Source organism: Peromyscus eremicus, chromosome 6 (assembly GCF_949786415.1).
Source record: "Peromyscus eremicus chromosome 6, PerEre_H2_v1, whole genome shotgun sequence".
In the NCBI taxonomy this organism is placed as follows: Eukaryota; Metazoa; Chordata; class Mammalia; order Rodentia; family Cricetidae; genus Peromyscus; species Peromyscus eremicus.
The window spans coordinates 27,523,826-27,543,020 of record NC_081421.1 but is presented as its reverse complement, the minus strand read 5'-3'; the positions used below and the strand labels follow the sequence as shown (position 1 = coordinate 27,543,020).

The 19,195-nt window shown below is 39.4% G+C and overlaps 1 protein-coding gene across 5 annotated transcripts in view; it reads right to left on the bottom strand.

Moving 5' to 3' along the window:
• Window positions 1–19,195, bottom strand: part of Phc3 (polyhomeotic homolog 3) — a 69,944-nt gene that overhangs the window by 32,247 nt on the left and 18,502 nt on the right. For 2 of the 5 annotated variants that reach the window (XM_059265302.1, XM_059265307.1), the window contains exons 5-9: window positions 15,936–16,094; window positions 13,713–13,811; window positions 7,123–7,366; window positions 923–1,794; window positions 588–635 (exon numbers count right to left, since the gene is read on the bottom strand). In XM_059265302.1, the coding sequence (XP_059121285.1) occupies window positions 588–635; window positions 923–1,794; window positions 7,123–7,366; window positions 13,713–13,811; window positions 15,936–16,094 (1,422 nt within the window). The remainder of the gene's footprint in view (window positions 1–587; window positions 636–922; window positions 1,795–7,122; window positions 7,367–13,712; window positions 13,812–15,935; window positions 16,095–19,195) is intronic. The other 3 variants (XM_059265304.1, XM_059265305.1, XM_059265306.1) reach the window with 3 other exon arrangements.

Genomic DNA, 19,195 nt, shown 5'->3' with positions numbered 1-19,195 from the left:
TTTCTTTTAGAAAAATCCTTTTCCTCGGTAAGAAACTGAATCTGGTCATTCTGATTCAACTTGTAAAGACTTTATTTCAACTTTCATAAACCATTTTATAAATTTTAATAAGTCCTTCAGAGAAAATTTTGAAAAAGAAAAATATTTTCAAGATAATTTTTGTTTTTAGGCTTCATGTGACCCTTTCTAGAGGTTCATTCTGATATACTGCACTGAAATCCCAAGTACTCAAAATTCTTACTTCATGTAGTGCATTTATTTCTGTTACTCTCGGTGTCAAAGCCAGAGACTCAGGGTTTTGAGCCTTTTAACTGAGAAATAACTTAAGTATATATTTCCTCTTAGTAGATACAATTTTAAAAAGTAGTTTGTTTTTTTTTTCAAAGTTGAATTCTACCCTGAAATGTTTTTACAATTTTGATTACAAAACAGAACTTCATCAAAAAAGTTTCATCATAAAATCATACCTCTTCCTTGAAAGACAAGCTGCTCAAGGCCCAGGACTTCCAAATGCACACAACTAAAAGGTTAGCTAGAGAAACCATGCGCTTAAGAACATACAGAAGGGATCTATGAAGGATAATCACCTTAAGAGAAAAAACTTTGTGCAGATGACACTGGTTCAAATGCATTCCCTTGGGGAAAAAAAATCAACTCTGTAAAGATAGCAGATGGATTTGTTTAAATAGTAATAAAATTAACGAGGGACTTTAATAACCATCACAAATGTAAAGCATGCAACCATACTACAACAAACGACATTTTTTCCTTTGCCCATACAATACATTGTCGGAATACTGACACAAGAAAAATGCAAGCTTAAAAAATCATAGGCATTTAGACTCAACAGTGCAGCACAGTGTGGGAGAGCCAGGTTTACGTTCAGTTCAGCAAGAAAGTCAAAGAGCTGCCAAGGGCTTACCACTGGAGGATCAACGGGTGCTGGCGGCTGTACTTGGAGATTTACCGCAACAGTCTGGGGAGGAGGAAGAGTCTGAAATGGCAACTGGACCAGAGCTTCTGCAGCAGGTAGCTCTTCTTCTGACACCAAAGCATTCTGCACCAAAACCTGGCCCTGGGATAGAATTTCAGGCTGCACTTGTAAAGACTGCATAGACTGCAAGGGCAGTGGTGGGATCTGAGCTGGAGGAGATGTCGACATCTGTGGAGGGGTTGCGATTGGAATTGGAGATGACTGCAGGGTTGAGTACTGCTGGTGTGATGTTGGAGACACAATCTGCTGAGCAGGGGACACTAAGGCAGACTGCTGGACTGGGCCAATGTGTACAACAGGGGATGCTGGAAGTGGAAGATGGGATGGAAGATTCAGCTGTGCTGTGGGTTGTACCTGATCAGCAGCAGCCTGCTGCAAATTTGGCCCTGTCTGAAGAGCTGAAGACACAAGAGGATGTGGCTGGATAAGTGCTTGTGGATGGATAATTATAGTAGGAGACTGACTTGGGGAATGAGGTGGAGGAGGAGACACCACTACAGACTGCTGTGCAGATTGTGCCTGATTAGGAGACACAGTTAAAGGAGGGGGATGGCTCTGGATTGGTGAGCAATGCTGTGACTGGGCATTACTGGGAGCCGGAGAAAGGCCATGGTTTGGAAGTGGGATACAGTGCTGGGATGGGGGCGGATCTTGAGTTGGACTCTGAAGGGTGATTGGCTGAATTTGCTGTTGTTGCTGTTGTAAAATCAGCTGATGATGGGAAACCTTAGGAGGTGGTGAATGAAGAGGAATCTGCTGATGTTTGATTAGAGAATGAGGCTGAATTGGAGAATATGACGCTGTGAGAGAAAAAAATGACAATTAGTACTGGTTTCCAAAGGAAAGAGTTCTACATAAATCTAAAGGAGGAGAGTTTTCACATTAGAGAGTCACAGTCTCGAGCAGGTATTACACAAGTCTTTTTGGTATGAGTAATTTGACATTCTACGACAACATGTTTTCCTTGCAAGGCTAGGAACACTGGATAAAATAAGCTACACTGTGAACCACTGAAGGAAAACAATCGAGTCACATATGTCCAGCGTCACACGCTCTGCTCTTCCAGGCGGCAGAACAGCTTCATTAACACTCTGCACTTGAGTCTCCCTCTTCTCTGGGGGGAAGCAGCACTCAACAGTACAACACACAGGGTGACTTCAAGATCAAGATCTCATCCTATCTATGACAAAACATGTCTTAAACAAATAACAAAATCAATTAGCTAGAAGGCTTCCTAAGTGAGCGTTTTAGCTTGGATGAAGTCTTTATTATTTGATCAAAATTAAACTATTTCACATAAAACTTCCATTGAATTAAGCAAAATACATGGCTGAATTTTGTAGTGTAGGGGCCATTCCAAATCTAAGTGAGCAATCGTTTTCTTGCAGAGAATGAAGGAATAAGATCATGATACCTAAATAAGCGATGCTGTCTATCCTTTCCCACTCAATGGAAACCCCAGAATGAGTTGTAAGGAGTGCTACCTATCAGATCTCCTCCAGAGGTGCTCACCACTGGGAATATATATAGCCCAGGACCACCCTAAGGTATGAATGGTTCCCACCATGATACCTCTTTACAGGGGGAGAAGCTGATGAAGTCCTCCCTACCTAGAACTGAAAACTGAGTGCACTGGAAGATAAACTGAAATGACTGCTTAATATCACACAAAAATTACACACATCTAAGCTGTCATGGTAGGCACACCTTTAATCCTAGCACATGGATCTGTGAGTCAGAGGCAAGCCTGATCTGCATACATAGCAAGTTCCAGGCCAGCCAAGACCATAAGGAGAACCTGTCTCAATGTCTACACACACACACACACACACACACACACTCCAAAAACAGCCATCTAAATCAAATCTAAAGACAGAATTTATCTTACAATGTAAATATAAAAGTTATATAGCACTTTACATCCTTTTATATTCAAGCACAGTTATGGCAACAGTCTTATACAAACTTCCAATAACATTTTTCTTAAATATTTTTGCATTTGATTATAATTTAAAATTCAGGAATCAGGCTAAAGAGACCTTTCAGCAGTTAAGAGCACTGGTTGCTCTTCCAAAGGACCTGAATTTGGTTCCTAGCACCCACATGGCAGCTCATAACTATCTATAACTCCAGTCCCAGGGGATCCAATACCCTCTTCTGGCTTCCTCAGGCACCAGGCACACATGTGATGTACATATATATGCAGGCAAAAGTCATACATATAAAATGATATGTTTAAAAATTATAGAGAGATCCTTTAAAGAAATTAACATCTGCCAGGCAATGTTGCACACCTTTAATGCCAGAACTCAGGAAGCAGAGGCAGGCAGGTCTCTGAGTTCAAGGCCAGCCTAGTCTACAGAGTGAGTTCCAAAATAGCTGAGGCTACACAAAGAAATGAAAGAAAGAAAGAAAGAAAGAAAGAAAGAAAGAAAGAAAGAAAGAAAGAAAGAAAGAAAGGAAGGAAGGAAGGAAGGAAGGAAGGAAGGAAGGAAGGAAGAAAGAAAGAGAAGAGAAAAGAAAGAAAAGAAATTAACATTAATATCTCAGAGTATTTAGAAATTTCACTAGATATCTACTAATTATTTTTAAATGAAGCCCAATGGTACAACACATGCATGTGGCATGGGCTCAAACACAGCACTGAAAAAAAAACGAAAAATGAGGTCTAAAATTTAATCTAAAAATAATTTTTCACATAAGCTAGTAATTCAAATGAAGACTGTAAGCTCTCTACAAGCGTGGTGACAGCTATGTTACACAGTGTTGAGAACAGTGACTAAATGCTGGGATTCTAGAACGTGCTCTCAGATCTCTCATCAACAGCTGTATAACAGCTGTGAAGTGGCCTTTAGCTCTTCTTTCAGATAAGGAAATAGATCTTTTTGCCTCCTCCTCCATTTAAAAAAGAATGTTATAATTTAATTTCATTATCTTTTTCAATACGTTTCATTTTTAATTATGTATCTATGTGTGGGTGTGTGCATGAGTGTGGGTCCCTGAGAAGGTCTGAAGAAGGCATCAAGATTCCCTTGAGCTGGGAGTTACAGGCGGTAGTGAACCATCCAAGAAGGATTCTGGGAACAGATCTCCAGTCCTTGCAAGAATCATCACTCTTAACTGCTGAGTCTTCTTTCCAGCCCCACATGTATCATAGTCCTGAACACAGGTGATATATCCACTAGAATAACTGTGTGTGCTCTCGTAGGTAAATAATCTGACATTTCAGTAGAGTAGCAGTCTACTCTTCGTCTAAATTACATTTTTCCTAGATCAGAAGCCAAAGAGTGCAAGAACAAGTCCTAGAATGTAGGACAAGACTATGAGCAAGAAAAGCTGACTATGTCTACAAAACCAGTGTCCTACTGGTTCATTTGTCTGACTTTAATGAACACTTTATTATTGTCAGAGTGGCCTAACATTTGAAAGATTACTAAGTGACATCATTTCTCTTATTATTTACAATAATGTATCATCTCATTCAATAATTACTGCAACCCATGAAGTAGACATGGTACTAAACTAATGCAATCTATGACAGATTAACTGAAATCACCGATCAAAGAGCAGCACAGTCTAATGAGCCCCAAATCCTGAGTTGAGGGCTGTATTATAAACTATTTATGCCCCTTTCCCAAAATTCCCCATGTTGAAACCATAACCCCCAAAGTGGCTATATGTAGAGATAGAGAGGCTAGGAAATTAAGGTCACGTGGGATCCTGGGAGTGAGGCCCTGGCATGGCAGAGATCTGTATACCAATAAAAAGAGACACCAGGGCTGGTGAGATGGCCCAACAGGAAAGGCAGTTGCTGCCAAGCCTGAGGACCTGAATTCGATGCCTGGAACCCACACGGTAGAAGGAGAGAACCAACTCCTACAAGGTGTCCTCTGACCTCAATGGACTCTGAAATGCTCATGCCCCTGCCCCACCTCTACACAAAAAATGAGTGAGTACCTCCCCAAACAATGTCTTTAAAGAAGTCATAGAGAGCTGTCCTCCCTTCCTGAGCACTCACAGCAAAGTCCCTCGGAAGACAGAGAGAAAGTGGCAAGTGACAAGGCAAAAGGACAATCCTCCTCATACACTGCTAAGTGCCAGGCTTTGACCTGAGACTTCCAATGTATGTATGGCATTTCTTGGTGGCACTCAGACCAAACCAGTAGAGGATTTTTTCACTACATGTTCAATTAGTTCTAGAGAAGAAAAAAAGGAAAAAGAAAAAAAGCCCTCTAAAAACTGCTTAAAAAATACATTTCATGATTTCTAGATATGTGGTTAAAAATAAACTTTTGCCTTTATATATTAAAAATGGAATTATCAGTCAGGCATGGTAGGAGGCTGAGGCAAGAGAACAGTCATGAGTTCAAGGCCAGCCTGGGCTACTGTCTTCTAAATAAATAAACAGAATTGCTAATAAGTGAAAGCTTCTACCCTCAAGGAGAAATGATAAAGAAAATCAAGTTATTTTTAGATCCTAAAATTACATGCAAGAAAACAGTAACCATGTCCACTATAGTAACTATTAGGCAACTACATTAGAATACAAATAGAGGGTCTGGTTTTTTCTCTATTTAAAATGACTGTTGGCATAGTTCTAGTGAAGGAAAAGAATAAGATGACATGTCTCACTAGATACTGTGCCCTGACCAGTCACCTCAGGCATAGGAGGCCACTACTGTTCCACACAGACTCCAACAACCCTGGCTAGGTGCAACTTTGAGGCTGCGAACACTATGGACAATGCTGTGCAAAAACGCAGTTATCTGGCCTAGAGACAATGCAAACCAGGACATAGACATCTATTTATTTATTTATTTAGTGTGTGTGTGTGTGTGTGTGAGAGAGAGAGAGAGAGAGAGAGAGAGAGAGAGAGAGAGAGAGAGAGAGAAGAAACATTATCTAGAGAGAGAGAGAGAGAGAGAGAGAGAGAGAGAGAGAGAGAAGAAACATTATCTAACTATAGCATGAAAGGCTTTATTAGCAAAGTTTATAGCTTGTCTCTAAGATTCATTAATGACAATCCTAAGCACTGTGGTAGCTACATAATGCTAATGGAAAAGACTAATAATTTCCCAAGTACAAGTGTGGGAAACTGGACATTTGGTCCAAATATGTACCCACTACCTATTACAGGCAAATGAATATAAGGCACACCTTAGTGCTATTAAGATGAAAGGTGAATCTGAAAAAAGATGAAAAGATATAATAAAGTAGAATGCTAAAAATAGTGCCTCTCAGTCATTCCTGGACCACCTGCAAGGAGCTTACTGTCTCATAAAGAAGCTTGAGTTCAGGAAGCATGGAAACAGTACTGTTATAAAAGTTCAGAGTAAAGAGACATTTCATCTTAGAGGAATCAGACAATGCCAAGATTCTGAGATTTTGTGAAGCAAAGAACACTGACAATACTAACACAGGAGAAATATGAGAAGAAGTTAAAGGCTGTAACTTCATGTTAGAGCACTTGTGTGACGTGTGGGTGAGGCTCTAGATTCAATCCTCAGCACCAAACACACAGAGAAATCAGTCTAGGGAAAAAAGGTAGATTCCCATAGTATAGAACAAGAGACAGGAAGCTCACTCGGAGGGCCCCGACACTATCCGTTTGGGAACATGAAGCAGGGCTGGCTACCTGCAGAAAAGAGACCCTTGTGGCTTTAGGAAGAACGGGAAGCACTGATTCCTTGACAACTTCCCAAGATGAAATCCCACACTGGCAGTGGGGGGTGCGAGGCTAGGAAAATAAATTTCTTCATTTGCCCAATCTTTTCTTTTGAAAAAGTAACAAATTCTTCCCACTAATGACTTAAACAAAATGCTAAGACAATTCTTTTTTAAACGTTAAAAGATTTTATCAGTGTAAAGAGACCAGCACATCACAGAGATGCTAAGTGCCAAGTAACAACAATGAAAGGCCACCTGTCTTGCTGTTACAAGGTGTTTCAACTGCTAGGTTTGCTGCTTTTTTTTTCCAAGGTATTTAGGAGGTCTTCTTTAGTTGACAAAAATTCCCACTTTAAAATGTTTTAAAACTGTCATTCTTATTCAAGTAGCATACACCCTTTGTTCTGCTGTGTGCTAAGAAAACAAGACAGACAACTATTTTCAATGAACATTTATCCCACCTGGTGCTATTAACTGGTGAATGCTTGATGTCCGAGTGACTGCTGTGCTTCGAGAGTCCAGACTCGGGCTTCCTCCCTTCTTGCTCTCTGGAGAAGGGTCTCGTTGGCTGAGTTTAGAACTGGTCACTGTTGTTTTATTATGGCAAATTGTCAATGACTGAGTTGGACCAGCGCTTTTTGGTGGGCCATTCTGTGAGCTAGACAAGACACCCAACTTCTGGCTGCGTAATGTTAAATTCTGAACCTAAGAACCACATAACAAAAAGTAAAGATGAAAACAGATGGCTTTAGCTGATACAGCAATCATTACAACGACGACAGTAATTAACATTGTGCCTCCTACACAGAGGCCCACGCTCCTGAGACAACTGATTAATCTTTAAGGAAATCCTTAAGGAAAGGCTACTGTACACAAGCACATCTTAAGTACTATGTGGCAGGTTGGAAAGGACCTAAGGGTGGTACGGGTCAGTTGTGAGTGAAGAAGAGCGGGAGGTCGGGAAAACCGTGAGAAACTTAAGGAAACAAACGCGTACTAAGGGAGAGGCCCATGGCGAACGAACCATCCATGAGGAAATGGCTCTGACATGCACGTGTTCGAAGCGGCCAGCTCTAAACGTGTTAGAGGGCAGTACTGTAAGACACTGACTCATCTAATCATCTGCTCCAGCATGATACTCATGAGAAGCAGTTTCAGAAAGCTGTGAACGTTGAAATTGTGTTACTGACCACTCATTGCCTTTGAAAACTGGCTTTTTTGAGCTAAAACATTATGCATAGCTCTGAAATGGGTCTATGTGATGCCCTGTCTAAACTGGGGCCATTCTAAAAATTCTAAACTGACAGAATTACCTGACTTCATCTCACTCGAGCTTATACCTTTCCAAATAGCAAGGCAGAAAATGCTTCACCAAAAGCTGCATAGCTTCTTGCCTATCTGGAACATGCACCAAATGCATTTAGTGCGGCAATGTCCTCAGAGGGTCAAAGGAAGCTCCAGCTGGACAAAGCCAACGGCATGCTGCCGCGTCTAACTTCTCGGGTGTCAGGGTGCAGACTGACTGGACTGCACACCTCAGCGGTGCTCAAGGCTAACTGCCCGGTCCAACGCCAAAACAGTGCCAACAGAAGGTAAATAAATGGTCATGTCAGGCAAGTTTCGATCAATTCTATAGCTACTGTTCATGTGTGGAAATGAAGTACCTCCCCATTCCACCCCCAAAACAGACAGATGTACCAAAGGCTTGGTCCCAGCACAAGCAGTGCTCAGAGGTGGATGAGGACTGCCTTCATCAATGGTTTAATTAGAAAATGGACTCAAAATCTGAACACACTATTAGGAGGTGGTGGATCTGTAGAAGAGGGGAGTGGCTGGAGAAAGTTGGTCACTAAGGACATATCTCTGAAGGAGATTTGGGCCCTTATCCCTTCCTCTGTCACTCTTTCTGCCTGTCTGCCAAGAAGTAAGCAAGTTAGCTCTATCACACACTCCCTGCCATGACACTGCGCCCCTACACCCCAGGAAAACAACAGCACTGGCCCAGCAGGAACCAAAACCACAGGCCAAAATAAATTTCCCTCCTTTAAATTGTTTTTCTGGTTATTTGTCACAGCAACAAAAACTGACTAATGCAACCACTGGAAAAACCTTCTTAGTGAGATCCTATGGAGCATCTTCTGATTTTCCTCGCACGTTTCCTATTGTGCGTCAACATCGATTAGATACCATTAGTATTTAAGTTTCATACAAAAAGTCAAATGTAATGTATCCCTTGGGTTGCCACTCAAAGCCCACAATGTAGGCCCAACCCACGTTGACCCCACTTTCTCTTCTCCACTCTACAATTCTTACACACCTGCCAACCGTTCTCACTGTTCCATAAACACACCATGTACTTCCTTCATTTGGGGCTCTTTGTTCTGGCTCTGCTTGCCTGAACATCACTCTTTCTCAAGCCATTATCCCAAGTCCAGTAACCCCCTTCCCTCTCTCAGAAGGGTTCCTGGAGTCCTTTGTGAGACATCTCCTCCTTCTACTCCAGGATGTTCCCATGACATCTGAGTGAGACTGGCTTACAGCACAACATCCAGCTTATTTGTGCGTTACTAACATACCTCTCTGTGAAATGCTGAGAGGAGACTCTAGCTAATGGTAGAGTCTTCAGCACTGACTTTTGCACTCCTAGCAATTCAGAACTGTAAACACTGGAAACTTCCTAAGTCTGGGATATTCTCTTACATCTGATTTTGAAATCACATCGCATAGCTATCTGAAAGGTTATTTGGTTCCACTTATGGCTCTTCTGCTAACACTAAAATCTGTTCCTATTTACTAACAAACTTCCTCAGGCATCTTGGTGGAGACACATTAAAATACCTCAGGAAAGATAGGGATGTAGGTAGCTAGGAGGGAGAGCATTTGCCTAGTCTGTACAAGGCCCTGGGTTCCATATCCAGTATGACAAGAGAAAAAAAACAAAAAACTGTTATCAGGGACAGTGGCACAGGCCTATTATCACAGCACAAGGAGGCAGAGGCAGGAGGATAACAAACTCAAAGCCAGTCTAAGGTACATAGTTAACTCCACCACAGTCTTGGCCACACAGCAAGACCTGACCCTAAAAATAAATAAGTAAATAAACAAATAAGTAAAACAATAAACTCTCCCAGGAAGAGCTACATAATAGAGAATATAACATTTTCCACAAATGATCCATGCAGTAGACCATATAATAATGACAACCAAGAATAAATAATCTGAAAAACTTGAATGACTCCTTCCAGATGAAAAGCATCTCAACAGTAAGTGAAGATTTGACAGATGAGCCCTAACCCCTACACCACACCCATTCCTACAATGCTCTTGCTCTTTTCTGGAATCCTGGAAGACAATGCACATGCCTCCACAGGTAAGTATGATGTTGTGTTCTATATGAGCTTGTAGACTTTAGCTAACCTGCTGCCATCTTCGATCAAATACCAGCTTAAAGGAAATAAATTACAATGTAGAAACTATAGCACAAAGGTAATATTACTTACTACTGGAAAGACCACATGTTAAGATTCTCAGGGTAGTTTCACTTTTGAGGAAAGAAAACCCATCCTGAGATGAGGAATAATGAGCATCCTAGCTTTAGTTTTCATTTCCCCTGAAACAAGCCTATGACTTTATGAAAACTTTGACATCATGCTTGAGGTAGTTTTGCTAACTTCATTCTAACATTTTATGATATATAATGAATATATCACTACCAAAATATTCCCGGACTCTAGCATCCTCTCTCTGCAGTGAGGGGGTGGGTCAGTCTTGTGCTGGTCACAGTAGAGCTTTAGTTCCCAGCTTTTTAATGCAAAGAGCTCACTGCTCTTCAAATCAGCATTCCCCAGAATGCCCTTTGATAAGTAGGATTTCTTATCTTCCACAAACATCCTTTTTGTGCCAGTCATGGTGGCGCACACCTTTAATCCCAGCACTTTGGAGGCAGAAGCAGATGGATCTCTGTGAGTTCGAGGCCAGCCTGATCTATATATAGTTTTCCAGGTCAGCCAGAAGTATATAATGAGACTGTGTCTAAAAAAAGAACTTTTTACTGAAGAAAAATTAACCGATATACTGACTTTTGTAGTTTAAATTAGAACATTAAACTACAAATCTGATACTCTCAATTTTAAAAAACACAATTTTTTTAAACTACAGACTTAATTTTTTTAAAAAAGAAAAAAAAAAAGGGACAGTGGTGGCTCACTTCTTTAGTCCTAGCACTGGGGAGGCAGAAGCAGGCGGATCTCTGAGTTCGAGGCCAGCCTGGTCTACAGAGTGAGTTCCAGGACAGCCAGAGCTATACAGAGAAACCCTGTCTTGAAAAACCAAAATAGAATTTTCAAACCCAACAGTCCTGCACCGGAAGTTGCGTCTTTGTTGGTCAGCATCCCCACCACCGCCAGCCTCATTCACTGCCGCTCAAAAGCAGTGTTCACAGAGATCTCTCCAGTCCCTGCACAGCCACAGACCACAGACAGGTCACATCCAATATTAACTGCATTAAGGACTCATAAGAATGTTCTCATCATGAGAAACAGTAAGCAAATTGAGCTCCAGACCATATTAAAGAAAAACATTATCTCCTAAGCAGCGGGTTTCTCGTGGAAACTATCAAACATTTAAATCGTTATTTATTATCTCTTCATTTCTAGCTTCTTGAAAGCTAAAAACTAAATGTGTGATTTGTCATCAAACAATGTCAAATAAAAACAGTAATCAGTAGATATGATATCTCATTATATGGCAGGCATTGTGCTAAGTAGCTTCTGACTGCCTCATCTGCCCCTTGTAACAACTGAGGTATCATTTCTAATATAAAGCCATGAAACTGGAGCTTAGCAAGGATAATTTTAAATTAGCATTTAGTGAGCCCTATCCAGCCAACTCTGTTAAGGAGCTGCAAAGGGCCAATTAGGAAAACTCTGAGTTTACCTGACCACAACCTTTATAACTAATACATGAAAATTAGTCTTTATTATTAAATATATCAATACACAGAGGTTCTATGAAAAAAATCAAAGAATATTAATTATTACTATATCATTTTGTTTGTTTGTTTGTTTTTCGAGACAGGGTTTCTCTGTATAGCCCTGGCTGTCTGGGAACTCACTTTGTAGAGCAGGCTGGCCTAGAATTCAGAGATCTACCTGCCTCTGCCTCCCGAGTGCTGGGATTAAAGGTGTGTGCCACCACACCCAGCTACTCTCATTTCTTACATTTATTGGAAAGCTGAAATATGAAATGAAAAATAAAATGTACCAGGCATGGTGACTCATACCTATACTTCCAGCACTGAGGAAACTGAGACAAGAATATTGCCTCAAATTCAAGGTCTGGGGGGCAAACATCAAGTACCAGGCCATCCAAGGCTAGTAGCAAAAAGCTGTCTCAAAAAAGAAACTAAAAATATACCCCAAATGAACAAAAGATATTTTAAAATGTTTAATTAAATAAAAGGCCAAAGATGACCCAAAACATTTACTATGAAAAACAACAAAATAGCATCACATAAAGTAATAGTTTACTTGATTATTTTAACTTAAAGTTTACTCAATCTAAGTGATTTTTATGAAATTTACTGAGCTATCACTTACAATAAGCTGCAACTATTCCATAAGTTTTGCCCTCCTGTTTCGACCCACAGTAGGTCAAAAATTTAGAACCAATACACTAAACATCCAACCAATACACTGAACATCCCTACTAGACAATTTTCCCTACCTCTATTAACCTAATTTTTCCACTATGGAGAGTTTTCCCTAGTCTGGAATTTTAAAACTACAGAATCACAGAGGATGTACTTATTGTGTCTAGCTTCATTTTCTAGCCATAATGTTTATGGGATGTATCAGTGATTTGTTCTTTTCACTTTTGAGTACTATTCCACTATATGAATGTAACACCATCTGTTTATACATGCAGTATTTAAAGAATATTTAGCTATTATAAACTATTGTATAGTGTCAGCCTTCATTTCAGCCACACAGATGAGCATATTATGATGCTTATTATGGTTCTGATCCATATCTGTAATGATCTATGATGTTGAACATTTTTATCATGAGCTCATTAGCCTTTTATATTGTCTTTGTTTGTTTGTTGAGACAGAGTCTCACTATGTACTTCTGGCTGTCCTGAAACTGACTCTGTAAAACAGCTTGGCTACAAACTCACAGATCTATTTGCCTCTGCCTCCTAAGTGTTGGGATTAAAAGCATGCACCACCACACCTGGCCTATATAGTGTCTTTTGTGAACTATCTCTTAAAATCTTTTTTTCCATTTGTAACTGACCTTATGATCAATTATTAAACTATAGGCATTTTTTTATATTCTAGGTACAATCTTTGGTCAGACACATATATTGAGAATAGTTTTCCTCAGCCTGTAGCCTAGATAGTCATTTTGTAATGATTCTTTAAAGAATGATTTTTAGTTTCATTAAGTCTAATTTATCACTATTTTTGTTTCTAGTTAATCTTTTTTGTGCCCTAAGAAGCCTTGCCCACCCTAGACTTGCAAAGATGCTGTCGTGCTTTCTCCCAGGAAGTTAAATTTTTTATTTTTCCCTTTAGGCATACATTCAACTTTTAGTTTATTTTTGTGAATAAGAGAGAAGTTAAAGTTCATTTTTTTCCATAGTACCAAATAAAGTAATACTCTACTTAAGTTTTTAACTTCAAGTTTTACCTGATTTAATTCATTTTTAAACTTAAAATTACCGTCTACTTTGACTTTTTATGTAACTGCTTGCAAAGGAAATCTACAAAAAAGAACATAACTCACATAAGAAAGAAATCTGGTATACAGTAAAACTAAAAATACAGTGTCATTAATAAAACTTTCGTTAACCTTGATGAATGAACATCTAATAATCTAAATCTATGTTTAATTAGATTATCATTTCTACAAAACAAGCATGCTCTTGAAGTTCTCAGTGTTTTATGAATTTCACCTGAAAGGCACAGCAATGCACTCTGAAGAATGCAGTGGCCATCTTTCCACTGAGACCCAGACCTCCAGCACCACACTGGGACAGACAGTCTCACCTGAGCAGCTGCAGACTGACAGGAAGGTGACGGTGACGACGAGACAACAGGAATGTCAGACTGCACAGCAGCCACAGTGGTAGCGGGTGTGAAAATCAGCTGTACAGACAGAAAACCAAAAATAACACCCTAAGACTAAAGAACATGTCCCACACACGGTGTGTAGCAAGCAGGCAAGAGACTCAACTTCGTGACAGAGAGACAATGCCAGTTAGGACTACCTCCTAAGCAAAAGGCTTCACACGACAACAAAGTTGTGATCACAGAGCTCAAAAAAGTCATCAACAGCTTTGAAATAGCTCCCAATTCTGAGGGTAGGGGGATCTACTCTAAGAAAAGAATGTGTCTGGTGAGATGAGAGCCTCAAACCAAATTTTGTCCCAAATGGAAGCTACTATCTCATGATTCCTAAGATGGAAAATGAAAATAAAACTATGTTAGCATACAGATTAATATAGAAACAGGAAAAGAAATACCAAAAAGTCTCTTCAGTCCACACAGTAACAGTGCCACATACTACACTATGATGTTTCTCAGCCACAAGGGACTGATTGTAGGACAAAGTAAGGTTGCTCTTGATGTTAACCCTGTTTCTAAAGGACTATTTGCTCTAAATGTAAATGCTCGAATGTTAAAACAGAGCAAAACAACAAAACTGAAAAACAATCTATACATCACTATCTTGTTTCAAACTTTTAATATTAAACAAGTACCATTAATTTCTAAGACAATATAATCCACTCAATCTAACTAGATTTAGTAAATAATGATAGGTTTTTAAGGAGTGTGTAAATACACTATTTTAAAGTCATTTCAAGAAGTACTCACTACCTTCCTGCTATTTAAACTAAAATGATCAATTAGGGGACTTTTCTAATCTTGAACTTTACTGGTATGTATTAGCTATACAATACTGGGTTTCACTGTGATTTTTCATGCATGCACATACAGAGTGATCATATTCACTATCCCCTGCTCCTATTTACCACCACCTCCCCACCTTTCCTGAGCCCCTTATTTTCCTCTAGACCTTTTACATTTAATTCTTTACTCATTTACTGAATTGAAGTAAATTCACCAACAAATGCTCTTACTTCTGGTGCACGCAGCCTGAAAGCACCCCACCCAGAAAGGAAGACACTCCTGTCTGAGCCATATGAATCGCCCATTTTAAAGGTCAGAATCAAAAACAAAACAAAATAAAACTATTTCAAATGGTTCAAATCATATCATTAAAGACAATTTCATGGGAGAAAAGTAATACAGAAGAAAAAGGTGATGTTTACAATTTGTGACCAAAGCTTGTGTCACAGCCTCACTTCCTGCCAGAAATAGGACTGCAAACTTTCTTTCCAATTTTCAATGAACAAACAGGGATCAGTACAGATTCAGTTCATTGGTCAAAATCTGCATATTAAGGAGGCTGAAGATGGTGAGTATTGAGAGGATACTTGTCTAGTGTTCATGAAGCCCTGGTTTCAATTCCTGGTACTGCAAAATTAACTAATTAAATATATATAATTACACCAAAACATTTGCCTCACTGTACAAAATTATGTCAGCCAATGTCTACATGTCTTAAAGTTCAACAATTAAATCAGGAAATCAGTAGGTACCTAGTTATAGAATTATCAATTAACATTCCTATATTAATAAAAAAGTTGAAGTACACATAACAATGCCACCTTACAGAATTTGAGACAGTAACAACCAAAGCTATGAATTATCTGAAAAACAATGATCCAATCCAGATTCCAGAAGGTCCTTGGACATAAATTCTTACTTATAGTTAAAAACTAAGTTTTTAATGTTTCCACTATTTCCTCAAATCATCAGTGTCAACAGAATAAATGATTTCTATATCACTGTAAGTATTAAAACTATAAGATGGCATCAGTTAGAAAAAGCTTTTCAATTGTGGAGATGTCAAATATGAAAAAAAGTTTTTAAAATCAGTAAAAGTACTAAAAAATATTGTTACCAAGAAGGCATATTAATTCAAAGTGGAACTTTTATGCGTTTTTATTAGTATTCAAAGGTTGAACGCGCGCGCACGCGCACACACACACACACACACACACACACACACACTCACTCACTCACTCACTCACTCACTTGTTAAATACTGCTTAAGTACTAAAAATGCTTCACTGCATCAAATCCAGGAACATTTGAAGTCTCCAGTGCCTTAAGACACTGAAAAGCTGCTGTCTTTTATCTTACCATCTGAGCTCGGAGATACATTTGAGCTTGGCTGGCTGTTAATGTAGGAGAGGTACTCCCTAGTAACATCGTCTGTTGAGTAATACTGCCGCTAGTAGAACTGGAAGCCTGGGAGCGATTCATCAACTGAGCAGGTGTAGGAGAAGTAGAGAGGTTGATCTAAGGAAGAAAACATAACAGGTCATGTTTCTGTGTTTTGCCTCCATATTCTCAACTTTACCAAGCTGAAGCAAGGCAATCAATGGTAGAGACCTCAAGGACAGTCTCTGACCTTTGACAGAACCCTTCACTTTGGACAACTATTTGCATATAAGCACACAGCATAGACTGCTTACTAACTGGAACAACTTTCAAACATATCTACACTTCAGTAAGACTTCTAGCATCTTAAAAATGCCATTGCTTCTACCTGCCCACAATCAGGGCTAATGTCCAATTGCTTTACTATTCCACAGAGTAACTTTAAAATTCTAATTTTAAGACATTGTTTTGTCACACTGTCACACTTTGAGAAGCTCCTGAAGTAAACAAAAATTAAAACACAAATAATCCATTTATATATTAAAAAAACATGCAGGTAACATATAATTACTTCAATGTTTTAACTTAAAAGCTCTGAAAACAGAAGAAAATACAATTGCTATCTGTTAAACAGATGGAAAAATCCTGAATATTGGCTATGAAATTAATGTATAAACATTTTAAAGTTTAAAGTCATGCTTAAGAATTAATTAGAAAGCAGATGTAGTGACTCATGTAATCCATCACTCAAGAGGCTAAGGAAGGAGGCTTGTGGGTTAAAGGCCAGCCCCGGGCTACCAAGTAAGCTCCAGGTCAACCTGGGGTACACCAGATCTGGTCTAAACAAAAAAAAAGAAAAGAAAAGAAAAAAGAAAAAAACAAATAGTATGAGGCTGAATGGGTGGCACAAGCTTGTAATTCCAGCATTAGAAAGGCTGAGGCAGGAGGACTGTCATTTCGTGGTGAGTCTGAGCTAAGCTATACTTCAAGTTCCTGGCTAGCCTGAGCTACATAACAAGATCCTAGCACAAAGAAAGAAAAGGTTAGTGTTTAATCTAACAAATCCCTGGAAAATACATTAGAACCTGTCAACTTGGATCTATGAAGGGAAAATGAAAAGGGGGAGGTGGAGAAACAGGGAAGAGAGGTACACACATCCTTTCTCATCTTTCCAAGTCCTATCATGCTCTTGTATCATCCACTTTTTTTTTTCCTCCCAACCCCCCCCCCCCTCCAAACAGGGTTTCTCTGTGTGTAGCCCTAGCTGTCCTGGAACTCACTCTGTAGACCAGGCTGGCCTCGATCTCAGAGATCCACCTGCCTCTGCCTCCCAGTGCTGGGATTAAAGGAGTGTGCCACCACCACCCGGCCTGTATCATCCATTCTTAAATAATTTCAGAGAAAAACATAACTCAACCCCAACTTAAATCCTTTTTGTGGACCAAAAGTAGAAAACCAAATTAACAAATAGTTTATTAGACTTCTGATTCAGGAAGAGAATACACATTCATGTGCTCAAAGACACTCTCGGAACTGCTCAATTGACATGAAATGAGAATGGAGTTAAAATACACAAGGGAGCAGGGGAGGGAAATGCTCAGATGTCAGGAAAAAATGCAAACCCAGACATGTAAGCAACAGCTAACACCAAGGTACCTCTAGGTTCATTAAGCCTACAAAAATGGAATGTCCACGTCAGCCTATTATATGGTAAAGCTGGAAGTGAAATTCCTATTTCAGATAAGATCCTGAGAAAGGCTGATCAATATGTGAAAAGATCCTCTCATATATTCTGAGAAGCAGCTAGGAAGCTGTTATTCCTGCCCTGACATACTGGAAGGGTGGAGGGAGACACCTATGAGAATCAAAATTTCAGGCGTTTACTAAGTGTGGGCATGAAATCCAAAACACTCCCTGCATAGCCCCTTAATACAATCCAATACATTAACATTTGATGGGACAAAATGGTGAAGCAGGGCTCTCCAGCAATCTTCCACCAGAGGAAACATCAACTTGAAGTATCTGCACATGAAACTCCCTTCATGAGACCCAGGTGAGACACACAGGAGATGGTCACAAGACAGTAGAAAAGATGTTGTTGAAGAGAAGGTACCCTTTATATTTCCTGTGTTACCCCCTCCCCCAGCCCCAGGCAGACTCTCCCAACTCCTAATTCTAGGCTGGTACCCACTGACTAAATCTTTCAACCTGCTCTTGCCCTAGATAGGACTCAAACTCTGTGATATGGACTGCCATTTAGTTGCCTGCAAAGACTTGAATTGCATACAAACCTCAGGAGCAGAGCTGGGAGCCAGCACTCGGGGTCAGTGCTGCATCAGTTACAAGGACCAGAGGTTCCAGTCCAGGGCTAAGCCATTTCTGGAAACCACAGGCTATCAGCCCAGACTACATTTTCAAGTTATCTGAAACAAGATTCCTGTTTTGCTTGGTTAGTTTTTGCTCTTGATGCTGGTTTTGGTTGGTTTTTTTTTTTTTTTCTTTCTTTCTTTCTTCTTCAATGTATTATTCAGTTCCAGGATTTGTGTTGGATTTTTTCTTTTAAATTTTAATCTGTTAACTTTCGCTGATGAAATCTTTGAATTGGTTTTCTGTATTCAAAGTTTCCAGTTTTCTCAAAGCAGCTACCTGAAATTCTTTGTTAGGTGGTTCACATAATCTATCTTGCTAGGGCCAGTAGTGGGTGACTTTTGTCCCTTTTCTATGTCACAGCTCCCTGGATTTTTCCCTACCTACCCCCAGGTCTGAACTACTACTTCTGTTTCTGTTTGTAGATAAAGTTTGTTTTCAGTCCTTGCAGTCTGGCATGCCAGGCAAGTACTCTATGATCAAGTTGCACTTTTAGGCTTATTAACTAAAATTCTGAAAACAATCATCCTTGTTTTAAAATTTCCTAAAAAAGTACTTAATACAACACTCTTGTTAAAATAATTACAAAAGGTATGAAATAGAAATTTTCAGGCATACTGAGGATTCAAGTTTATTACCAATGTATTCACTACAAGTAAGATGTCAGAAGACATCTCACCAAACATAATGCTCATCATAATGGCCTTTGACTATCTACTTGTCTGTATCTTTAGTATGCTCTAAAAAAATCTTTGTTTTTTTTGAATTTTTGGTACTCAATACTGTGCCTGACAGCACATCAGCATTAAAAAGTCCTAAACACAGGCTGGAGAGATAATTCAATCAGTAAAGTGCTTGTCATACAAGGACTG